This window comes from Osmerus eperlanus, chromosome 17, assembly GCF_963692335.1.
Source record: "Osmerus eperlanus chromosome 17, fOsmEpe2.1, whole genome shotgun sequence".
Lineage (NCBI taxonomy): Eukaryota > Metazoa > Chordata > Actinopteri > Osmeriformes > Osmeridae > Osmerus > Osmerus eperlanus.
The window spans coordinates 9,093,793-9,120,152 of NC_085034.1; the positions used below are offsets into that span (position 1 = coordinate 9,093,793).

The 26,360-nt window shown below is 43.4% G+C and overlaps 2 protein-coding genes and 1 pseudogene across 3 annotated transcripts; all 3 read left to right on the plus strand.

Moving 5' to 3' along the window:
• Window positions 1–1,602: 1,602 nt before the first annotated feature.
• LOC134037984 (E3 ubiquitin-protein ligase TRIM21-like) lies at window positions 1,603–4,645 on the plus strand (annotated as a pseudogene).
• Window positions 4,646–7,452: 2,807 nt separating this feature from the next.
• On the plus strand, window positions 7,453–25,326 carry LOC134037985 (E3 ubiquitin-protein ligase TRIM39-like). Of its 2 annotated transcripts, none has more exons than XM_062483562.1 (2): window positions 7,453–7,555; window positions 23,515–25,326. In XM_062483562.1, the coding sequence occupies exon 2, from the start codon at window positions 23,517–23,519 to the stop codon at window positions 25,146–25,148; it is 1,632 nt and encodes a 543-aa protein (XP_062339546.1). In that variant the 5' UTR covers window positions 7,453–7,555; window positions 23,515–23,516; the 3' UTR covers window positions 25,149–25,326. The 2 variants fall into 2 exon arrangements, with proteins under 2 accessions (XP_062339546.1, XP_062339545.1); XM_062483561.1 differs by lacking the exon at window positions 7,453–7,555 and adding an exon at window positions 23,126–23,260.
• On the plus strand, window positions 7,810–17,715 carry LOC134038072 (uncharacterized). The gene is made up of 2 exons (XM_062483664.1): window positions 7,810–9,480; window positions 15,693–17,715. The coding sequence occupies exons 1-2, from the start codon at window positions 7,810–7,812 to the stop codon at window positions 17,322–17,324; spliced, it is 3,303 nt and encodes a 1,100-aa protein (XP_062339648.1). The 3' UTR covers window positions 17,325–17,715.
• Window positions 25,327–26,360: the final 1,034 nt, after the last annotated feature.

A 26,360-nucleotide genomic window follows, 5' to 3' on the forward strand; every position in this document is an offset into this window, starting at 1 on the left:
ACGGGCTGCAGTAGAACACACACGCTGCAGCAGAACTCACACTGAATACTAACGGGGAGAGGGACCGGAGGGCTGCACCGGAACTCAACCAAGCATCCCCATCCCCTCTGAGGGCTTCTCTCCCAAACCCTGCAGCAAGACCTTCTGGCTCTACCCTGGTCTCTGACAAACCACACACACACACACAGACATACACACACATACACAGTGTAGAGTTAAAGAATCACAGATTCAAGGACTATACTGAACAACAAGATACTTGTTGTTTCCTCAAAGTAAAGTGACAGTGACATAGTGACATTCTCACTTTTGAAACACACACCGTAGAAAAGTAGAAAACTGTTACATTCACACATATACAACTTACATTCACCACCATGTCTTGTCATTCTTGCCTCCTCTCACTGTCTATTTTTATTTATCTGTAGTTAGACTCCCACAGCAACTGAAACACAGGTCATAGCCTCACTTTACACAACCTGTAGAGTGTTTCAGATGTGTTCTGTATATCAAACAATCAAACTGTGTACTTTATTTCCAATATACAGCAATAGAACCAAGGTAAGCTAGATGATAAACAAGTAGGCAGTCATCTACTCCATCTTAGAAGAGTGTGGTGCATAAGGGTGGGAATCAAGAACCTTCAGCAGGAGTTCAGTCAACGATCCGGTGATGATGTGCCATGCCCCGTCCTTACTGCTGGGGTCAGTGTAGCAGAGGTCAAAGTTGAAGGGTCAAGACACTGATGTCACTGTGTAATTCTGGAACACACAGAGACCACGGTCAAACTCAATTCAGTCAGTCTAGAGAACAATCCAACACTCAGTAAAGGTTACTTGTCATGTTATGTATTCACCACTAGATGTCCCCCTAGATCAACACATTTACAGTCGTCTGTACACTTCTGTACCCCGACAATTGTGTAGTTCTCAGTTTGTGCTCTGTATGTGACAAAGAGGGTAACATCCGTTCAGGGTAGGTTTGTATGTATGTCTGATACTCTCCAGTTGTCTATCAGTGGTGTACACATATAAACACACAGGCAGACACACATTTCAACTTACATTCACCACGGTCTGTCATTCTTTCCTTCTCTTGTGCTCTGTTTTTAATACTCTCTTTCTTTCAAGCGATATCTAATAAAATCTTTCATTCATCAGTACAGAGAACTAAGTTAAGTATATTTGAGTTGTGTTGCTGTCAGGGTCATTTCTTCTATCTCTTCTTCCTCTCCTGCCAGGATCTCTCCAGTGTTCCCCAGCATGAGGTGTTACTCCTGGACAGTAATCCTACACCTTAGTCCTGATCACCATGGAAAAGTGCTGCTGGGGTTTACAGTCTGCTATAGGGTTACTGTAGGTTACAGCAAGCAGTTAGATCCTAATGATATTAAGAATGTCCAAGTATAGTTATTTTGCTCTCTGCTATTTAGTCCTCTATTATTTAGCAGGTTTTGTGTTAGAAACTGAGTTAGAGGGACCAGCTGAAATATCTGATTTGCAGTAGCTTTGAAGTAATAAAAGCCCTCATGTTCAGCTGACTTGCTAGATAGAATTCAGTCATGAAAGGGTTAACTTTGTTCAGGACAGAGGACTGGAAGGGGAGGAGCCTCTTATCGTTATTTCACTGAAATGAAACTAAAGAGATTCTAAACTCAGGAAACACATTCTACTTAGTTTAGGTAAAGAGTGTTTTGGTTATTTTATACACAGAGATCATAGAAAACAACATAAGTGCCAACAGGTGAGAATAGAGAATCAATCAGGTGTATCCAATGATGATGTGGTTAGTAAAATACAGACTGTTGCTTGACTCTGACATTTGAAAGACTATAGAACTATGCTCTTCTATATGCAGTATTTCTGTATTGTACTATTTCTGTCTGTGCTATTGCTTCTTTAATGAAAGTACATTTTCAACAATATACCATTATACAGTTTTGTTCATGAGTTCATAGTTTCACAAGATATATAATTTAACTTCTGGTCTTATTCTAGAAATGGCTTCCTGCAGCAGTCTCCTGTCTGAAGATCAGTTCCTGTGTTCTATCTGTCTGGATGTGTTCACTGATCCTGTCTCTATTCCATGTGGACACAACTTCTGCAAGGCCTGTATCACCAAGTACTGGGACAACAGTGACCTGTGTCAATGTCCTATGTGTAAAATGACTTTTGATAAGAGACCAGATCTCTATGTCAACACTTTCATCTCTGAGATGGCTGCTCAGTTCAGGAAGTCAGAGCCACTGAAAGCTACCATCAGTCCAGACCTGCGTCCTACTAAACCTGAAGTGTCATGTGACATCTGTACAGGTACCAAGCTCAAGGCCCTGAAGTCCTGTCTGGTGTGTCTGGCCTCTTACTGTGAGACTCACCTGGAGCCTCATCAGAGAGTTGCAGCCTTGAAGAAACACAAGCTGATCGACCCTGTGGAGAACCTGGAGGACAGGATGTGTCAGAAGCATGAGAGACCCCTGGAGCTGTTCTGTAGGACTGACCAGACGTGTGTGTGTCAGTTCTGCACTGAGACGGACCACAAGACCCATGACACTGTTCCTCTAGAGGAGGAGTGTGAAGAGAGGAAGACTCAGATGAAGAAGACAGAGGGAGACATGCAGCAGATGATCCAGGAGAGACTGGAGAAGGTTCAGGAGATCAAACTCTCAGTAGAGACCAGCAAGAGAGATGCAGAGAGAGAGATATCAGACAGTGTTCATGTCTTCAAAGCTCTGGTGCGCTCCATTGAGAGAAGCCAGGCTGAGCTCATTGAGGTGATTGAGGAGAAGCAGAAAGCAGCAGAGAAACAGGCTGAAGGGTTGATTCAAGATCTGGAGCAGGAGATCACTGAGCTGAAGAGGAGAAGCACTGAGCTGGAGCAGCTCTCACACACTGAGGACCACCTCCACCTGCTCCAGAGCTTCCCATCCCTGAGCACCCCTCCACACACAAAAGGACTGGTCTGAGATCAGTTTTCACAGTGGTCTGAGTGTGGCGGCAGTGAGGAGAGCTGTGTCTCAGCTGGAGGAGACACTTAATAAAGAGATGGACAAGCTGTCTGACACTGAACTGAAGAGGATTCAGCAGTATGCAGTGGATGTGACTCTGGACCCTGATACAGCACATAACAAACTCATCCTGTCTGAGGATGGGAAACAAGTGAGACATGGAGACAGAAAGCAGGATCTCCCTGACAACCCAGAGAGGTTTGATTATTGTGTCAATGTCCTGGGAAAGCAGGGCTTCTCCTCAGGGAGGTTCTACTATGAGGTGCAGGTTGAGGGGAAGACTAAGTGGGATCTGGGAGTGGCCAGAGAGTCCATCAACAGGAAGGGGAAGATCACACTGAGTCCTAACAATGGATACTGGACTGTATGTCTGAGGAATGGAGATCAGTATGAGGCTCTGGCTGACCCCCATGTCCTCCTCTCCCTGAGACAGAAGCCCCAGAAGGTGGGGGTGTTTGTGGACTATGAGGAGGGTCTGGTCTCCTTTTATGATGTGGAGGCCGGATCTCATATCTACTCTTTCACTGGCTGCACCTTCACTGAGAAACTCTATCCTTATTTCAGTCCCTGTCTGTACGATGGAGGTAGAAACTCTGCCCCTCTGATCATCACTCCTGTCAATGACTGAAAAAGATTTGGGATTGCTGCAGTTAAGAAATTCTCATTCACAATTATCATACATAAATCTAAAATCAAACAACAGACATTTCAATCAGGAAAGACCAGTAAATGAGTGAAGTGATTTTTTATTGTACAAATGATAAGATATGATTTAGAATGACATAGTGTTTGGTGCTTAGACCGTATGGGGAGATCAGGTGATCAATGGTTGTCTGCAGCATGAAGAGAGATCCCCCATGGAGTCCAGACACTGGTGTAGGGGGCTGATGACCCAGCCAGACAACAAGCAGAGGAGGCAGACAGGAGACGAAGCCAAGAAGACCAGGTGGTGACGGGGAGGTGGAGGGTCACACACAATGGTAGCATGGACGAACGAAGGCAGGGAGAGAAACATGTTTAACCCTCGTGCTGCCTTCGGGTCACATGACCCAAAGGTTCATAACGAACCATCGTTGTGTTTACCCAATTTTACCCAATACAAAAACAAATTAAAATAATTTTCTTTTAACCTTTGCAATGTGGGGGGTCTGAGACAGCCTAGCTGTTAAAAGAAAATGCTTCACTTTGTCTTTGTATGCGGTAAATTTGTCGCAATACGACGGTGGGTCACAATGACTGATGGGTCAGAATGACCCGAAGATAACACAAGGGTTAAAGGCTCGGCAGCAGTACGATAGGCTAGAGGAGAAGGCTTGTCTCTGAGCTATTGGAGAGAAGTGAGCGGCTGATGGAACAGCTGAAACCCCGGTGACAGCCCAGGCTTTGAGGTAGAGGAAAAGGAGAGAGCACGCATAGTGGGGGGAGTGTGTAGAAAGACAGAATGCTCTTACTGACTCACACGGACTTGTGCTAAGATACATTAATCCAATGTATATGTGTAACATTAATCACTCTGAAGTGGATTTAAAATATAATGAAATAAAATGTAACCTACGTACACATGATATGTTTATCGGTACAGTTAGTAAAATGCCTGTTGCAGAGAAGGACAATAGACTGAAATGACCAAACATTTATAATAAAGGAACATACAAAATAAAACTCTTGCAGTGATTACTATTTCTCTATTCTAAGTTTGTTTGTTTCATTTGGTACAACTTCTGACAAGGATCCTGAAGTGGCGAAATTGTCTCACAGTCACACAGAGACAGAACTGCACAAGACAAACCTTGTAAATCATTAGTTTAACTGCGCTGTTGTCAGATCTCTAGAGCACAGGCAGCACAAATGACTAAGGTGTCTCACCTCTTTACGGTCCTCCATGACAGTCTTTGGAGCATCAATGGTACTGAGGATGCCTTGAAGATTTCAGCCTTCTCACACACTAACACACACACACATAAAAGATTTGACATTTTCAACAGCAGGAGTTCAGACAACGAGCTCGTGATGTGCCGGGACCCGTCCTTACTGCTGGGGTCAGGGTGGCAGAGGTCAAAGGTGAAGGCCAATCCAGCACTTAGAAGAGTTTACTTGTCATGTTAGGTATTCACCACTAGATGTCCCCCTGGATCAACATATACAGAATTCTATACACTAGTAAACTGTGTTGTTCTCAGTGGAACAAGACTCAAGTCAAATGATTGGGTATTACACTGGACAAGCTGCTGTCTTGCTAACAACACATAGACTGTAACATGGGAATAGGTCTTACCAGGATGAGAACATGCGTGTGTGTCACACCTCAGATCAGACTCCAGGTGGTGTCGGAGAAATTTAGAATGTAAGGTTATATTCTGAAAATACTGGTGTTTAGCATTCCTTGTCAGTAGAGAGCCCTCTCCCCACATGACCTATAGATGACACTAGGCTTACGTAAACAAACTGACCTAGGTTGACCATTATCATACTAGAGGTGCAATAAACCTTATCTGTGTTGAGTGAATCATATGGTCAAGCCTAGGGTCGGAGAACTCTGTAAGTTTCCACGTGCACGTGCACTCTGTCTCTGGGATCGATCATATTGACAGCTGATATGCAGGGGAGGAGACTTCTCACCAATAAATGGTCTTATCTGAAGACTTGTGAACCAGACAAACTTTGTAGCACAATGGCGTGTGATGTTGTTGTCTCCTTGCGGCCGCAAGCAATAAAGCTTTCTTAACTTGTTCACCGACTGACTGTGCAATGCTTGATAGATTAATATTTCTGACAGGTGGTCCAGTTACTGGTCTGATCTCACCTGGAGTTCTGCCCAGTCACATGGTCAGCAGCAGCAAGGAGAGATCTCAACAAACTGCAGGTGACTCAAACCAGGCTGCTAGATCAGTGCTGAGTGTTCATTTCACTGTCAAACATCCACCTTCATTTCTGACTAATAAAGACAATGCATGTATGGTACCTGACTTCATGTTACCAGTGTGCATCATTGTGTGATAGACCTTAGAGAATGAATGAGTAAGTGTGTGCTCTGTATGTGACAAAGAGGGGAACATCCAGTCAGGGGAGGTTTGTATGGATTCAAAAAAAAGTTGAGACGTTGTGTAAAATAAAATAAAACACAGACTACAATAATTTGCAAATCTCATGAACTCATATATCCTTCACAATAGATAATTGAAAACATATCAAATGTGTAAACTTAGGAAACGTACCATTTTAAGGAAAGAATAAGGTCATTTAGAATTTGATGGCAGCAACACGTCTCAAAAAAGTTAGAACAAGGCCATGTTCACCATTGTGTCGCATCCCCTCTTCTTTTAATAACAGACTGTATCTGCAAACTGAGGAGACCAGTTGCTGGAGTCATGGGAGAAGAATGTTTCTCCTTTGTGTCTGATACAGGATTCTTGCTGCTCAACGGTCCTGGGTCTTCTTTGTTATATTTTTTGCTTCATGATCCACCAAATGTTTTTAACTGGTGAAAGGTCTGGACTGCAGGCAGGACAGTTCAGCACCGGGACTTTTCTACTACAAAGCCATGCTGTTGTAACAGATGCAGTATGTGGGTTTAGCATTGTCTTGCTGAAATATGCAAGACCTTCCCTGAAAAAGACGTTGCCTGGATGGAAGCAAATGTTGCTCTAAAACCTGTATATACAATTCAGCATTGATGTTGCCTTTCCAGATGTGCAACCTACCCATTCTATAGGCATTAATGCACCCCCATACCATCAGAAATGCAGGATTTTGAACCGCTAATAATAAGTTGGATGGTCCCTCTCCTCTTTAATCCGGAGGACGCAGCGTCCATGGTTTCCCAAAATAATTTCAGATTTCAATTAATCTGACCACAGAGCAGTTTTCCAACTTTGCCTCAGTTCATTTTAAATGAGCTTTAGCCCAGATAAGATGGCAGTGTTTCTGCATCATGTTCACATATGGCTTCTTCTTTGCATGATAGAGCTTTATCCTGCATTTGTGGATGGCACGGCAAACTGTGTTCACAGACAATGAGTTCTGGAGATGTTTCTGAGCCCATGCAATGATTTTGATTACAGAATCATGGCTGAAGATCACAGGCATGCAGTATTTATTTCCCGCCTTGTACCTTACACTCCTTATAGTACTCCGAACTATTTTGTTTTATTATGTACTGTTAATGATGAGATATTCAAAGTCTTCACAATTTTACGTTGAGGAACATTATTCTGAATTGGTTCCACAATATGTAGATGCGGGTTTGTGCAGATTGGTGAACCTCTGCTCATCTTTACTTCTGAGAGACTTTTTGGGAATTCGGGTTGTATCTGATTTGCTACTTTGAAGTAATAATATATTTCCTGTTCAGCTGACTTGCACTTCAGTCATGAAAGGGTTAACTTTGTTCAGGACAGAGGACTGGAAGGGGAGGAACCTGTTATAGATTTTTCACTGAAACGAAACAAAAATGATTCTAAACTCAGTAAACACGTTCTACTTAGTTTAGGTAGAGAGTGTTTTGGTTATTTTATACACAGAGATCATAGAAAACAACATAAGTACCAACAGGTGAGAACAGACAATCAATCAGGTGTATCCAATGATGATGTGGCTTGTAAAATACAGACTGTTGCTTGACTCTGATTTCTGAAAGACTATAGAAATATGCTCTTCTATATGCAGTATTTCTATGTTGTACTATTTCGGTCTATGCTATTCCTTCATTAATGAAAGTACATTTTCAACAATATACCATTATAGTTTTATTCATGAGTTCATAGGTTCACAAGATTCATAATTTAACTTCTGGTCTTATTCTAGAAATGGCTTCCTGCAGTAGTCTCTTGTCTGAAGATCAGTTCCAGTGTACTATTTGTCTGGATGTGTTCACTGATCCTGTCACTATTCTATGTGGACACAACTTCTGCAAAGCCTGTATCACCAAGTACTGGGACAACAGTGACCTGTGTCAATGTCCCATGTGTAAAATGACTTTTGATAAGAGACCAGATCTTTATGTCAACACTTTCATCTCTGAGATGGCTGCTCAGTTCAGGAAGTCAGAGCCACCGAAGGCTACCATCAGTCCAGACCTGCGTCCTGCTAAACCTGAAGTGTCATGTGACATCTGTACAGGTACCAAGCTCAAGGCCCTGAAGTCCTGTCTGGTGTGTCTGGCCTCTTACTGTGAGACTCACCTGGAGCCTCATCAGAGAGTTGCAACCTTGAAGAAACACAAGCTGATCGACCCTGTGGAGAACCTGGAGGACAGGATGTGTCAGAAGCATGAGAGACCCCTGGAGCTGTTCTGTAAGACTGACCAGACGTGTGTGTGTTTCATGTGCACAAGAACAGACCATAAGACCCATGACACTGTCACTTTAGAGGACGAGTTCAGACCAAAAAAGCAGGATCTGGTGAAGATGATGGCTGAGATGAAGCTAATGATGGAAGAAAGATCTAGGAAGGTTCAGGAGATCAAACTCTCAGTAGAGACCAGCAAGACAGATGCAGAGAGAGAGATATCAGACAGTGTTAAGGTCATCACTGCCCTGGTGCGCTCCATTGAGAGAAGCCAGGCTGAGCTCATTGAGGTGATGGAGGAGAAGCAGAAAGCAGCAGAGAAACAGGCTCAAGGGTTGATTCAAGATCTGGAGCAGGAGATCACTGAGCTGAAGAGGAGAAGCACTGAGCTGGAGCAGCTCTCACACACTGAGGACCACCTCCACCTGCTCCAGAGCTTCCCATCCCTGAGCACCCCTCCACACACCAAGGACTGGTCTGAGATCAGTGTCCACAGTGGTGTGAGTGTGGGGGCAGTGAGGAGAGCTGTGTCTCAGCTGGAGGAGACACTCAATAAAGAGATGGAGAATCTGCCTGAAGTCAAGCTGAAGAGGATTCAGCAGTATGCAGTGGATGTGACTCTGGACCCTGATACAGCACATCCCAGTTTCATCCTGTCTGAGGATGAGAAACAAGTGAGACATGGAGACATAAAGCAGGATCTCCCTGACAACCCAGAGAGGTTTGATCGTTGTCCCAGTGTCCTGGGAAAGCAGGGCTTCTCCTCAGGTAGGTTCTACTATGAGGTGCAGGTTGAGGGGAAGACTGACTGGGAACTGGGAGTGGTCAGAGAGTCCATGAACAGGAAGGGGCAGATCACTGGGAGTCCTAAGAAGGGATACTGGACTGTATGTTTGAGGAATGGAGATCAGTACAAGGCTCTGGCTGGCCTCTCTCTCACCCTCTCCTTGAGACAGAAGCCCCAGAAGGTGGGGGTGTTTGTGGACTATGAGGAGGGTCTGGTCTCCTTTTATGACGTTGAGGCCAGGTCTCATATCTACCCTTTCACTCGCTGCACCTTCACTGAGAAACTCTATCCATTCTTCAGTCCCTGTCTGAATGATGAAGGTAGAAACTCTGCCCCTCTGATCATCACTCCAGTCACAACCTCAAAAACACAGATGTGGAAATCCTGGAGTTCAAAAGGAAATGTCATAAAAAAATATTAATCTGAAAAAAAAACAGTTGTTGATTTGCTGGAGACAAAGTAATGTAGATTTTCAAACATTTATAAAAACTGTAAACAGAGGCAGTGCTCCCCTGGCTCAAAGGGTAGAGTGTGTCTCACAGACTAAGGACTTGACTCATAGACTGGGGTTCAGGTCCAGCCTGGACTGTTTCCTGCTTTTCTCTGTTTCTTACTACCTTCCCTGTCACTCTTTCACGGTCTGTATCAAATAAAGGCAAATAATCAGGTAAATAATAATCTTAAAATAGGAAATATTGTCTAGTCTCAAGTAATAATATGTTTTATGAAATATGGCAATGAAATGTCACCTAAATGTACCAGTGAACAAATGAAATAAAATGACCTAAAATGCAATAAATGAATATAAAACCATGAGAATGTTTGTTTAGTTTAGAAAACCTCCAACATGAGATCCCAACATGGTGCTTGTATTCAGGGACGATGTACAAACACAGTTGTGTTTCAGGTTCACACTAGTTCTGTTCAAGTTGGAAATGTTCTGAAGAGCATACATTCTTGCTTTCTCTCCTGCTTCAGTCAGTGTGTTTAAGTTGTTTAGGATAATCCACATATTTAACATTACAAACACACTCAACAGGTCAGTCAACTAGACATTCACTCATGACCAACAGTCATTTATAAACTCCCGATCTCTCATATACACAAAGACTCACACACATCAGCTCTTAATAGACATCAAATTTCAAATGTTTCAAAAGATTCTGCCTCCCCAAAAAAGATTCCTCAAATAATTTGATGTCAAAGATGTCCTAGAATCATAAAAAGATGTTCTCCAACAATCAACCTTGAACTCATACAAACACAGAGATCACAGACTATCTTTATTATTGGCTTTGACATCCCCCTCAACTGTCTTCATAATCAACCATCATCATCTGTGAACATAGACAAAGGGTTGTGTGTGTGTGTGTGTATGTATAGTGCATTAATATTGTGACACCATCTACTACAGCAAAACTAACAGGAGACAAAGCTAAGACTGAGGACAGTTGAGATATAATATGTGATGTGAGGTGTTAACAGGTGCTGAGCACCATCTTACACTGTACACACATGCACATATAGTTAAAAGATGTTTCTGACAGCTGGAAGAAGACTAACTTACAGGTCAGAACCTTGCTTAAAACAACCCCTATAAATTGTGTTTACTGTATATTAAATTGTGTATTTTATAAAAATGTATCCAATTTACAGCATTGGAAAAAAAGTCAACTAAATAGACAGATATGGTGAGTCTCCTGACATGGGAGAGGTATTCAGACTGCTAGGCTGTCCACTTCACACTACATTTCCCATGGTGCCTCAGGCTTTCTTCATAGGTAGGTAAACCCGTCTGCATCATTACCTCTATTTAACACAACCAAGCCTAACTACAGCATAGGACAGGGTTAAAGCCTGTCTCTATCCTACCATTGTGTTGAGTAAAAGTCTTCAATTAATCTTATAAGTTCAAAGTCAAACGGCACTGGAACTTGGCAAAGTTTGATTCAAAGTGTTTATTGGTTTTCAAGAAAACAAAAATATTAATAAACATGAACTGATCCTGGGACCAACTGATCTTTACCCCCCGGGCATGCAAATACTGTATATACTGTTGTATGTTCCCACCTATTCTCATGTGTTATTTTACTATTGGTAATTACAGATGGTCTCAGATCTTACTCATAACTCAATCGTTCACTTGTCCTGGGGGGTTTCAGATTTCACTCGCACCTTAGCTTTGATGCCTTTGACCTTGCTTGTGTTTGGAGATGTACATTTTTATGCTGGGATACAAAGATCAGTGTTTCTCTTAAGACGGGTTCTGTAGCCCACAATAGGTTGATGCTAGCCTTCATGCTGCTTACACAATGAGGCTCGTTGTACATCATCCCTAGTCGGGCCTAGTGCTGACCTTGTGCAGGCGACTACAGATAAGATTCTGGGTGAAGGGCCTAAAAACAGTGCATCTTGACTTCTAGCTCAGGCCTCTGCCTGTGAAGTAAGATGCCTGCCTCCAGGTGGCCTTCTCCCTCACTCCTCAGCCTCTGTCACCCAGATCTCACACTCAGGCTCAATATCCTCTATCATTTAGTGGTAATAATAATCAGTCAACAGCTGAACACATGGTTTACAGTAATATAGAACAATACTAAAAAGAGGTGATTCGAGAGTTTCATTTTCCATCAGATGAATCAATAATCATAACCTATCCTCATCAATCATAATCAATCTTCATGAACCATAACCCTTCATCATTGTGTGTCAGTCAGAGATAAAGGGCTGCCAAACAGATTAGTGGACACAACAAAGCCCTAATCACAAATCTCTAGAGATTTTAAATGAGACGTTTAACTAATATTCCCTCTTCTTCAGAAAACCTGAGCCTTGTGTGTTTTATAGTTGTGTATGCTCCACTTTGACTGATCTCCAGACCATGTACCACCTGTATATGAATGTACTGTATGCACCACACAGTTAACAATGTGCTCTGAAATATGAAAAACATTTACATGTTGACTTCCAAAACTCATAGAAACTGTGGGAGGAGTGAAGCGAGAAAACTAACACAAACAATGGCAATATCTCAAGAGAGAAAGAATCTTATCTAATCAATCATCAGAATGTGTGTGCAATTGTTCATGTGTACAGTATGTGCGTGACTGTGTGTGTGTGTGTGTGTGTCTGAGTGTGTGTGTGTGTTTGTGTGTCAACACCCACAATGCCCCAGGCTCAAAACAGGTTCAACTACAGAAACCAGGAAGATAAGATAATCCTTTATTTGTCCCACAGTGGGGAAATTGCAGTTTGCAACAGCAGCAGGGTACAGAGTACAATTTAAATATAGAAAATACAAAATATAAAATATAGCTGCAAGCAGCGATGCGGGTTCCTTCGCAAAATATTATAAACATGTACACTGTAGAAGGTTGAGAGTTGGACAACAAGAGAGCAAAACTACTTCATGTTCAGTTACTGTATAAAAGTTACTGTATAAAAAAGTAAGCTTTTTCTCCTGTGGTAAGCGTTGTTAGATTCAGCTAACGTTGAAACTGCTCTAATTCAATCATATTTTGACATACCAAGGTGAAATTGTTGTGGTACTTGATGATGTCATCCTGTTGAACTGAACAGATAATCAAAATTATGACAGGCCAAAAGACTATGGCTGGATTCCAACCTACGACCTTATACTTTACAGGTCACCATCCCAGCCCATTGAGCTATTCTCAGTGTTGAATATTGTCATGTTCAGTTACTGTATAAAAAAGTAAGCTGTTTCTCCTGTGGTAAGCGTTGTTAGATACAGCCTAAGTTGAAACTGCTTGTACATTTCCTATAAAAACAGGATGACTGGGTTGCTGCTGTAAAGAATAACTTACTCATAGTTTTTTTAAAAGGTTGTTTGGAGTGCCATAACTTGTCATGGAAGGGAATTTCAAATCATGCCAAGCATCAGTGGGGATGTGTCCTGGCTTAGGTTACTGAAATGAATTTGTGCAACAGGCAAGGGATCCACCTGAATAATCAATTTACTTCATTAGAGAAAACCATTAGAGTTATCTCTACCATGCGTAGACTACAAGTAGCTAGCTACTGTGGTGAACCTGGCTTGTTTTGCAGTGGTTTACACAGTCTCGCTAAACAGATGATCGGAGTGTTGTGATGGGCTCAAATAAACACGCATTGCTATGTCTTTACAACCAGAGGATTGATTGGAAGACTAGAAACTGTTTTGTCAGAATAAAAAAATAAAAACTATGCCTCTGACTGGTTTTGGTAAAAAAAAAAAAGCTGTTTCTCCAATGGCGAGCATTGTCAGATTTGGTCCAAGTTCAAACAGCTGTAATTCAGTCATATTTTGACATATCAAGGTGAAACTTTGCATGGTACTTCAGAGGCATGTCACCTTAAAGCTTATTAGGTTTGAACCATCCTTCAAAAATACATTTGATTTAGTGACACATACACAAACATATTGAGGCAATGTGGACATTTACATAAATACACCCATTTCAGCCATTTTGTACTTGATTCAATTGCCTTAAGTAACGTTTTTAAATACGTCAATGATACAAGTCAATTTCACCTTTGAGAAGAGGAATTTTGAAGGTTTTCCCAAATTATCACAGTACAGGAAAATCCATCAGGGCGGACCTTATGGGTCCTTGAGGCTTTTTTGTTCCTCATGAAAAATGAGGCATGCACACCAAGTTTCAGAAGAATTGGAGCAATGGGGTGGAAATGCCATCACTTTGAAAATCGGACTTTTGGGCGTGGCCTGTGGCGCCCCCTATGGTCCGATGTGGCCCATATTTGGTGTGGGGGTACCCACTTGGATGTAGTATCAATGTGCCAAATTAGAAAATTTATAACCAGGGACTTTTTGAGATATTGGGGCGCAAGGAGAAGAAAAATAATAATAAGAATACCAACAATAACAATAGGTTCCCTCCTACCGGAGGAACCTAAATACCAACAATAACAATAGGTTCCCTCCTACCGAAGGAACCCTAAATATACAAGATACAAGAAACAGGGAGTCATATAAAATATGAAGATTAGGTTCTAAGGGTATAAAATAGTAAAATAATAATATATAAAGTAAGTGAGAGTTAAGTGTGGTGGCTGCCGCTATGAATAAGTAATGAGTGACATACAGCCAAGTTATTGCACGTAAGAAAAAATATTGCACGTAATATTATTGCACGTAATTGCATAATTAAATATTGCACATAGAAGTGGTTATGGACATGGTTCAGCAGCAGTGTCAGCAGTGATCGTTGAACAATCTGACGGCAGCAGGAAGGAAGGATCTGCGGAAACTCTCCTTCACACACCGAGGGTGAATCAGCCTATTGCTGAAGCTGCTCCCCAGAGCGGACAGTGAGTCCTGCAGGGGGTGCGACTCGTGATCCAGCATGGATGGGTGCGACTCGTGATCCAGCATGGATGTCAGTTTTGCCAGGACCCGTCTGTCGCCCACCTCCTGCACTGAGTCCAGAGGACAGCCCAGGACTGAGCTGGACTTCTTGATGACCTTGTCCAGCTTCCTCCTTTCCCTCTCAGTGATGCTGCTGCTCCAGCAGACCACACCATCCAGGATGGCTGATGCCACCACTGAGTCATAGAAAGTCCTTAGGGGTGCCCCCTGCACTCCAGAGGACCTCAGTCTCCTCAGGAGGTAAAGCCTGCTCTGACCTTTCCTGTACAGTGCGTCAGTGTGGTGAGTCCAGTCCAGCCTGTGGTTCAGGTGAACACCCAGGTACTTGTAGGACTCCACTCTGTCAATGTCCATTCCCTGGATGTTCACCGGTGGGGGGGCAGACCGGTGTCTGAGGAAATCCACCGCCATCTCCTTGGTCTTCCCCGCGTTGATGAGGAGGTGGTTTGGTCGACACCAGTCCACGAAGTCCTGCGTCAGTCTTCTGTACTCCACGTCGTCATCATCGCTGATCAGGCCGACTACGGCGGAGTCGTCAGAGAACTTGAAGTTAAAGTTAAAGTTGAGAAGAGACTATTTATGTAACCATAAAGTATTGAGTGCTCTTCCTTGCTGTTAATCAGCCAGGTAAACATTTGTCCAACAGATACTCTGTTGAGCTGAGAAAACCAACTCACTTTTCTGTTTTTAGCTCTCTCTCTCTTGTACAGTATATTGTGCTCACTGATCACCCAAACCCACATATTCTGGTATATACTGGTAATCTATCTAGTCAGTAAAGGGAACATAGTTATTGTAATAGGAGTACTAGGTAGGAGGAGCATTGTTACCTCAACTCACTGAAGTGAAACTTAAGTTGACAGACTTACAGTACCGCAGCACTGAACAGACGAACATAACAAGAATCTGTTTCTAAAAGTATCCACCAGTTAGAGAGAATATCAAGATTAAAATACACAGGTGAGTAGTCTAAATGACAAGGGTTGATGAATATGATGTAGGCATTGTCATAATATTGTCAAGTGTTTTTTCTTTATTTCATAAAAGTATGTTCATGTTAGAGAATACAATGTAGTAATGTGAATCATAAGTGTGGCCAAAATCAACATGACTGTATTTATCACTTTTTCTTGAACAAATCAAAATCTCAAACTGTCATTTAACAAATGACTGTGACTCAGCTCAGCGGTCATGGTTTCACTTTTGATCTCTCTCTCTCCAGTGTAGAAATGGCTTCCTGCACCAGTCTCCTGTCTGAAGATCAGTTCCAGTGTTCTATCTGTCTGGATGTGTTCACTGATCCTGTTTCTACTCCATGTGGACACAACTTCTGCAAGGCCTGTATCACCAAGTACTGGGACAACAGTGACCTGTGTCAATGTCCCATGTGCAAGGAGAACTTTGATAAGAGACCAGATCTTCGTGTCAACACTTTCATCTCTGAGATGGCTGCTCAGTTCAGGAAGTCAGAGCCACTGAAAGCTACCATCAGTCCAGACCTGCGTCCTACTAAACCTGAAGTGTCATGTGACATCTGTACAGGTACCAAGCTCAAGGCCCTGAAGTCATGTCTGGTGTGTCTGGCCTCTTACTGTGAGACTCACCTGGAGCCTCATCAGAGAGTTGCAGCCTGGAAGAAACACAAGCTGATCGACCCTGTGGAGAACCTGGAGGACAGGATGTGTCAGAAGCATGAGAGACCCCTGGAGCTGTTCTGTAGGACTGACCAGACGTGTGTGTGTCAGTTCTGCACTGAGACGGACCACAAGACCCATGACACTGTTCCTCTAGAGGAGGAGTGTGAAGAGAGGAAGACTCAGATGAAGAAGACAGAGGGAGACATGCAGCAGATGATCCAGGAGAGACTGGAGAAGGTTCAGGAGATCAAACTCTCAGTAGAGACCAGCAAGAGAGATGCAGAGAGAGAGATATCAGACAGTGTTCAGGTCTTCACTGTTCTGGTGCGCTCCATTGAGAGAAGCCAGGCTGAGCTCATTGAGGTGATTGAGGAGAAGCAGAAAGCAGCAGAGAAACAGGCTGAAGGGTTGATTCAAGATCTGGAGCAGGAGATCACTGAGCTGAAGAGGAGAAGCACTGAGCTGGAGCAACTCTCACACACTGAGGACCACCTCCACCTGCTCCAGAGCTTCCCATCCCTGAGCACCCCTCCACACACCAAGGACTGGTCTGAAATCAGTGTCCACAGTGGTCTGAGTGTGGCGGCAGTGAGGAGAGCTGTGTCTCAGCTGGAGGAGACACTCAATAAAGAGATGGAGAATCTGCCCGAAGTCAAGCTGAAGAGGATTCAGCAGTATGCATTGGATGTGACTCTAGACCCTGATACAGCACATCCCTATCTCATCCTGTCTGAGGATGGGAAACAAGTGAGAGATGGAGACTTGAAGCAGGATCTCCCTGACAATCCAGAGAGGTTTGATCCTTGTCCCAGTGTGCTGGGAAAGCAGGGCTTCTCCTCAGGGAGGTTCTACTATGAGGTGCAGGTTGAGGGGAAGACTAAGTGGACTCTGGGAGTGGTCAGAGAGTCCATCAACAGGAAGGGGAGGATCACACTGAGTCCTGAGGATGGATACTGGACTGTATGGCTGAGGAATGGAGATAAGTATAAGGCTCTGGCTGGCCCCTCTGTCCTCCTCTCCCTGAGACAGAAGCCCCAGAAGGTGGGGGTGTTTGTGGACTATGAGGAGGGTCTGGTCTCCTTTTATGATGTGGAGGCCAGGTCTCATATCTACTGTTTCACTGGCTGCACCTTCTCTGAGAAACTATATCCATACTTCAGTCCCTGTGTGAATGATGAAGGTAAAAACTCTGACCCTCTGATCATCACTCCTGTCAATGACTGAAAAACAAGTATGTTAATTTACTACGGAGAGTGATTAGAAAATATTCATTCAGAATCAAACAATCAGATGTTAGAATCAGATATTGTATAATATGATCTAGAAATAATTTCCACAGAATTGCTTTATTGTATATTGCAATTTAGCGTTCAGTCTCTCTACAGTAAACACTATTACTTATGCACAAGAAAAAGATCAGAATGGAATCTATATATTATAAAAGTGACAGATTCATGAAATGTATGGTTGATACTGTTTTAAAAATGACACTCATTCGTTTGAGATAGATAAAAGCAGAGAAGTATCATGCAAAAGAACAAACAATAAAAATGTTTACAATTGATATAGATTTTTTCCAGCATCATTCCCAAAGGGTCATAGAAGGGTGAGAAGCACGGATGATCCGACACCTTTTCTGTCTGATACATCAATCTCTCCCCAGCAGCATAGAGACACAGACATCTTTCTTTTAGTAGGCCTATGGTGTGCTCCACCACTGAACGTGCACGGCCATGCATGTGGCCATGCAAACACACACTCACAGAGATCACAGACTATCTGTTTTATTGGCTTTGACATCCCTCTCAACTGTCTTCATAGTTAACGCTCATCATCTGTAACCATAGACAAAGGGTTGTGTGTGTGTGTGTATGTATAGTGCATTATTATTGTGACACCATCTACTACAGCAAGCCTAACAGGAGACAAAGCTAAGACAGAGGACAGTTTACATTTACATTTAAATTTAGAGATAGCCCCAAACATTGCGGGTAGCCAAACATGAAGCATACATTGTGAAACCAAATAAGTCCCAAAGGGAAGAACAATAAGAGCATGTAGTTAGACAAGTTACAATAAAAAAAAATAAATAAAAAAAAAGCAAGCAACAATAATATATTTCACAGCCAGTACAATAATTTTAAGACGGTTACAACAAATCAACAAGACCAACAAGTCTCTAAGTAAGAGTCATTGTGATCCTGGGGAAAACTAACATCAGGTCCAACCAATCATTCCTAAGTGCCGTACTCCCGGAACAAGTGCGTCTTGAGCCTTGTTGTTGAGCCCAGTTGAGATATGATGTGTGATGTGAGGTGTTAACAGGTGCTGAGCACCATCCTACACTGTACACACATGCACATATAGCTAAAAGATATTTCTGACACAGCTGGAGGAAGACTAACTTACAGGTCAAAACCTCCCTTAAAACAACCACTCTAAATGGTGTTAACTGTACATCAAATTATGTATTTTATTAAACTTTATCCAATTTACAGCATTAGAAAAAAGGTCAACTAGATATGGTGAGTCTCCTGACATGGGAGAGGTATTCAGACTGCTAGGCTGTCCACTTCACACTACATTTCCCATGATGCCTCAGGCTTTCTTCACAGGTAAAACAGTCTGCACCATCACCTCTATATAACACAACAAAGCCTACTTACAGTATAGAACAGGGTTAAAGTCTGTCTCTATCCTACTATATAACTGGTGGTGTGTAAAATGTTATAAGTCTTCGATCAATCTTCAAAGTTCAAAAATGGCACTGGAACTCGACAAAGTTTGATGCAAAGTGTTTATTGGTTTTCAAGAAAACAAAAATCCCAATAAACGTGAGCTGATCCCGGGACCAATTCATCTTTACCCCCCGGGCATGCAAATATATACTGTTGTATGTTCCCACCTATTCTTATGTGCAGTGATGCCGGTTACTCTAATCTGACCACTTTTTTCAGTAAGTAAAGTCAGTAACTATTTCCAAACCAGTAATCAGATTAAAGTTACTTGTCCAAGTCACTGTGCGTTACTTTTTTGTCATTAATAATAAAATATATATTTGATTTATTCTTGCGTCTCTGGGAGTTACGACAATTAAGTCACGTTTTCAGCACGAGGGTCACGTCACGTGTATATACATAGACCTACCACTCAGCGACACAAACAACAATGTAGCAGGAGAGAGATGCGCATTTTCGAGTTGGAAATACAATCACTATTTTGAGTATTTGTCAGCTAAAGATGGAAATATCAAGGTTCGTTCTACACTCTGTGCTGATGGCGACAAAGTGCTATTAAGCTACAAAAACACAACGTCAAATTTGAAGCTACACCGACGCATATCAAGGTTGCGCAGACGCCACCCCCCCCCCCCCCCCCCCCCCCACACACACACACTCACCCTCCCCTCTCCCCGTATCCCCATAACGACCACATCAGATATTCAGCCTCCCGCTAGAACATTCAGCAGAGACCCGTGGAAAGTCAAACAAACACCTGTCGTCTCTGACCGGTACGCTGGGTCGGGTTTCAAAGACGAATTCTAAGCGGTTTTGCCGGGCCTGTTGAGGGTTAGCCAATCGTATTCCGGGGAACGCGTCCCTCTTTTGTCGAGGCCGGTCGCCATTTTTTCCACTCATCACTCATCAAAGGTGTGTTGAGCGTGTGCCTGGGCTCCCCCTCCAGCCTGTCAGACGAGGGCTGAGAGGCACGGCGTGTCACTAACTGAATCCCCCCTATCAGTGTACAGCCGTGATGCCGGCTTCCTCCACAATGGCCTTTGATTTCATTATCCAGAGCCTCAACGGCTGATTGGCGTTAAAACGCGACCGTTGGTTTGGTCACGATAGAGGGAAGCTAGGTTGGTTGCAGATACCGTGTCGAATCTCACAAGTGGCTCTTGAGGATGAATACGGCCATTAGGGGACAAGATGGTGGAGGGCTGCACTCGGTTTGGAAGAGAATGAGGTGTGTTGGGGGGGGGGCTATCTGCAAAGAATACCTTCATGTGCCAACGGAGGCTGATCACCTGACAAACAACGAGGAAAACACATCAAGATGCTGCACGAGTACGTAAGACAGCGTACAGGATATGATGTCATTTTCAAAACGTACATCCTTCCCTGTCACCTACGTGAAACTTCTCCCATTTTTTGCCATTTTGGAACGCTTCTCTATCCACCCCATAGTTACCCTGCTGAGAAGAATCCCGCCCACTGAAGTCAGGTAAATGCCACCTGACAGGTTTATTAAAGATGTAAAGCTTTGTTGGTGTTTTCAGCTATTTGTCGGCAAGCAAGCAGCTGTAGATGGAGGTGGATGCACAGGGAAGAGAAGGGTTGTAGGAGTTGTGGATGACACAGTGCTATCGGCAGTGGGACAAAAACCATGGTGTGTGTGTTAGTGGATGTCAGGTGCAAAGAGATATGGATCACAAACAAGTCCATCTGAACATCTACCCACTCCAAGCCCTCCATGCAGGTAAGTGGGTCAGTGGTTCTGACAGATGCACTCTCCACAAAGCAGAGCAGAAGATGTTCTTTACCTCTGGGGAACACAGAGCACAGAGGTCTATCCAGTAGTTTGAAGCTTTGACTCTGACTGTCTACCAGGGTGGGGGAGAGGGGGGAGAGACTGAAATCAGTCTGCTCGTTCTGGTCTTGTTCTGATTTTCAACCCGAGAAACATCCTCTCCTCCAGATCTCTCTCTCTCTCTCTCTCTCTCTCTCTCTCTCTCTCTCTCTCTCTCTCTCTCTCTCTCTCTCTCTCTCTCTCTCTCTCTCTCTCTCTCTCTCTCTCTCTCTCTCTCTCTCTCTCTCTCTCTCTCTCTCTCTCTTCAGCCCGCACCATCTTCTGCACTTTCTGTTTCATACTAACCCCCCTCCTCCTGTCACCTTCTCTATCTGCTCTTCTCTCCATTTCTTCGGAGCTGGAGTGGAGCTGTGAGGCTTCATGACATGGCCTGGTTACATCGGCCAACACCACCCAGCACAGACAGTCATTCAGGTACAGGATGGTCGATGACTCTTCAGACATTCACGTGTTTTGGAAGGAAGGAGGAAGGGAAAGAAGGAAAGTGTCAGAGGGAGAGTGAAAAAGATAGCGGCAGACATGAAGGCAGAAAAACTATGCTAGTAATGTCAACCACAATAACAACACTGTGAAGACATCCCTATTCTCTCTTCTCTCCTTCCTCTTTCCTGTCTTCCTTATCTCTCCGGTCTCCTTACTCTCCTCCTGTCTCTTCCCTCCTTCCTCTTTCCTGTCTTCTTCCTCTCCTCCTCTCTCCTCCTCTCTCCTACCATCTCCTCCCTCCTCCTCCCCAGTGAGTCCAGAGGCTCCGTAAAGTCAACACTGCCTCAGCGCTCCTCTACCTTCCTGGACAGACTCAGGGAAGCTTCTGTGTCTCAGAAGGACGGGCTGCAGTAGAACACACACGCTGCAGCAGAACTCACACTGAATACTAACGGGGAGAGGGACCGGAGGGCTGCACCGGAACTCAACCAAGCATCCCCATCCCCTCTGAGGGCTTCTCTCCCAAACCCTGCAGCAAGACCTTCTGGCTCTACCCTGGTCTCTGACACACCACACACACACACACACACAGACATACACACACATACACAGTGTAGAGTTAAAGAATCACAGATTCAAGGACTATACTGAACAACAAGATACTTGTTGTTTCCTCAAAGTAAAGTGACAGTGACATAGTGACATTCTCACTTTTGAAACACACACCGTAGAAAAGTAGAAAACAGTTACATTCACACATATACAACTTACATTCACCACCATGTCTTGTCATTCTTGCCTCCTCTCACTGTCTTTTTTTATTTATCTGTAGTTAGACTCCCACAGCAACTGAAACACAGGTCATAGCCTCACTTTACACAACCTGTAGAGTGTTTCAGATGTGTTCTGTATATCAAACAATCAAACTGTGTACTTTATTTCCAATCTACAGCAATAGAACCAAGGTAAGCTAGATGATAAACAAGTAGGCAGTCATCTACTCCATCTTAGAAGAGTGTGGTGCATAAGGGTGGGAATCAAGAACCTTCAGCAGGAGTTCAGTCAACGAGCCGGTGATGATGTGCCGTGCCCCGTCCTTACTGCTGGGGTCAGTGTAGCAGAGGTCAAAGTTGAAGGGTCAAGACACTGATGTCACTGTGTAATTCTGGAACACACAGAGACCACGGTCAAACTCAATTCAGTCAGTCTAGAGAACAATCCAACACTCAGTAAAGGTTACTTGTCATGTTATGTATTCACCACTAGATGTCCCCCTAGATCAACACATTTACAGTCGTCTGTACACTTCTGTACCCCGACAATTGTGTAGTTCTCAGTTTGTGCTCTGTATGTGACAAAGAGGGTAACATCCGTTCAGGGTAGGTTTGTATGTATGTCTGATACTCTCCAGTTGTCTATCAGTGGTGTACACATATAAACACACAGGCAGACACACATTTCAACTTACATTCACCACGGTCTGTCATTCTTTCCTTCTCTTGTGCTCTGTTTTTAATACTCTCTTTCTTTCAAGCGATATCTAATAAAATCTTTCATTCATCAGTACAGAGAACTAAGTTAAGTATATTTGAGTTGTGTTGATGTCAGGGTCATTTCTTCTATCTCTTCTTCCTCTCCTGCCAGGATCTCTCCAGTGTTCCCCAGCATGAGGTGTTACTCCTGGACAGTAATCCTACACCTTAGTCCTGATCACCATGGAAAAGTGCTGCTGGGGTTTACAGTCTGCTATAGGGTTACTGTAGGTTACAGCAAGCAGTTAGATCCTAATGATATTAAGAATGTCCAAGTATAGTTATTTTGCTCTCTGCTATTTAGTCCTCTATTATTTAGCAGGTTTTGTGTTAGAAACTGAGTTAGAGGGACCAGCTGAAATATCTGATTTGCAGTAGCTTTGAAGTAATAAAAGCCCTCATGTTCAGCTGACTTGCTAGATAGAATTCAGTCATGAAAGGGTTAACTTTGTTCAGGACAGAGGACTGGAAGGGGAGGAGCCTCTTATCGTTATTTCACTGAAATGAAACTAAAGAGATTCTAAACTCAGGAAACACATTCTACTTAGTTTAGGTAAAGAGTCTTTTGGTTATTTTATACACAGAGATCATAGAAAACAACATAAGTGCCAACAGGTGAGAATAGAGAATCAATCAGGTGTATCCAATGATGAAGTGGTTAGTAAAATACAGACTGTTGCTTGACTCTGATGTTTGAAAGACTATAGAACTATGCTCTTCTATATGCAGTATTTCTGTATTGTACTATTTCTGTCTGTGCTATTGCTTCTTTAATGAAAGTACATTTTCAACAATATACCATTATACAGTTTTGTTCATGAGTTCATAGTTTCACAAGATATATAATTTAACTTCTGGTCTTATTCTAGAAATGGCTTCCTGCAGCAGTCTCCTGTCTGAAGATCAGTTCCTATGTTCTATCTGTCTGGATGTGTTCACTGATCCTGTCACTATTCCATGTGGACACAACTTCTGCAAGGCCTGTATCACCAAGTACTGGGACAACAGTGACCTGTGTCAATGTCCCATGTGCAAAGAGAACTTTGATAAGAGACCAGATCTTCGTGTCAACACTTTCATCTCTGAGATGGCTGCTCAGTTCAGGAAGCCAGAGCCACTGAAAGCTACCATCAGTTTAGACCTGCGTCCTACTAAACCTGAAGTGTCATGTGACATCTGTACAGGTACCAAGCTCAAGGCCCTGAAGTCCTGTCTGGTGTGTCTGGCCTCTTACTGTGAGACTCACCTGGAGCCTCATCAGAGAGTTGCAGCCTGGAAGAAACACAAGCTGATCGACCCTGTGGAGAACCTGGAGGACAGGATGTGTCAGAAGCATGAGAGACCCCTGGAGCTGTTCTGTAGGACTGACCTGATGTGTGTTTGTCGGTTCTGCACTGAGAAAGACCACGAGACCCATGACACTGTTCCTCTAGAGGAAGAGTTTGAAGAGAGGAAGACTCAGATGAAGAAGACAGAGGGAGACATGCAGCAGATGATCCAGGAGAGACTGGAGAAGGTTCAGGAGATCAAACTCTCAGTAGAGACCAGCAAGAGAGATGCAGAGAGAGAGATATCAGACAGTGTTCAGGTCTTCACTGTTCTGGTGCGCTCCATTGAGAGAAGCCAGGCTGAGCTCATTGAGGTGATTGAGGAGAAGCAGAAAGCAGCAGAGAAACAGGCTGAAGGTTTAATTCTAGATCTGGAGCAGGAGATCACTGAGCTGAAGAGGAGAAGCACTGAGCTGGAGCAGCTCTCACACACTGAGGACCACCTCCACCTGCTCCAGAGCTTCCCATCCCTGAGCACCCCTCCACACACCAAGGACTGGTCTGAGATCAGTGTTCACAGTGGTCTGAGTGTGGGGGCAGTGAGGAGAGCTGTGTGTCAGCTGGAGGAGACACTCAATAAAGAGATGGAGAAGCTGTTAGACACTGAACTGAAGAGGATTCAGCAGTATGCAGTGGATGTGACTCTGGACCCTGATACAGCACATAACAAACTCATCCTGTCTGAGGATGGGAAACAAGTGAGAGATGGAGACATGAAGCAGAATCTCCCTGACAACCCAGAGAGGTTTGATCGTTGTCCCTGTGTCCTGGGAAAGCAGGGCTTCTCCTCAGGGAGGTTCTACTATGAGGTGCAGGTTGAGGGGAAGACTAAGTGGGATCTGGGAGTGGTCAGAGAGTCCATCAACAGGAAGGGGGAGATCACACTGAGTCCTAACAATGGATACTGGACTGTTTGGCTGAGGAATGGAGATGAGTATGAGGCTCTGGCTGGCCCCTCTGTCCTCCTCTCCCTGAGACAGAAGCCCCAGAAGGTGGGGGTGTTTGTGGACTATGAGGAGGGTCTGGTCTCCTTTTATGATGTGGAGGCCAGGTCTCATATCTACTCTTTCACTGGCTGCACCTTCACTGAGAAACTCTATCCATTCTTCTGTCCCTGTCTGAACGATGGAGGTAGAAACTCTGCCCCTCTGATCATCACTCCTGTCAATGACTGAAAAACAAGTATGTTAATTTACTACGGAGAGTGATTAGAAAATATTCATTCAGAATCAAACAATCAGATGTTAGAATCAGATATTGTATAATATGATCTAGTAATAATTTCCACAGAATTGCTTTATTGTATATTGCAATTTAGCGTTCAGTCTCTCTACAGTAAACACTATTACTTATGCACAAGAAAAAGATCAGAATGGAATCTATATATTATAAAAGTGACAGATTCATGAAATGTATGGTTGATACTGTTTTAAAAATGACACTCATTCGTTTGAGATAGATAAAAGCAGAGAAGTATCATGCAAAAGAACAAACAATAAAAATGTTTACAATTGATATAGATTTTTTCCAGCATCATTCCCAAAGGGTCATAGAAGGGTGAGAAGCACGGATGATCCGACACCTTTTCTGTCTGATACATCAATCTCTCCCCAGCAGCATAGAGACACAGACATCTTTCTTTTAGTAGGCCTATGGTGCGCTCCACCACTGAACGTGCACGGCCATGCATGTGGCCATGCAAACACACACTCACAGAGATCACAGACTATCTGTTTTATTGGCTTTGACATCCCTCTCAACTGTCTTCATAGTTAACGCTCATCATCTGTAACCATAGACAAAGGGTTGTGTGTGTGTGTGTATGTATAGTGCATTATTATTGTGACACCATCTACTACAGCAAGCCTAACAGGAGACAAAGCTAAGACAGAGGACAGTTTACATTTACATTTAAATTTAGAGATAGCCCCAAACATTGCGGGTAGCCAAACATGAAGCATACATTGTGAAACCAAATAAGTCCCAAAGGGAAGAACAATAAGAGCATGTAGTTAGACAAGTTACAATTAAACAGCAAGAACCTCAAAAGTGCAAGAGTGTACCTGTGGAAAAAGCAAGCAACAATAATGTATTTCACAGCCAGTACAATAATTTTAAGATGGTTACAACAAATCAACAAGAGCAACAAGTCTCTCAATAAGAGTCATTGTGATCCTGGGGGAAACTAACATCAGGTCCAACCAATCATTCCTAAGTGCCGTTGTACTCCCGGAACAAGTGCGTCTTGAGCCTTGTTGTTGAGCCCAGTTGAGATATGATGTGTGATGTGAGGTGTTAACAGGTGCTGAGCACCATCCTACACTGTACACACATGCACATATAGCTAAAAGATATTTCTGACACAGCTGGAGGAAGACTAACTTACA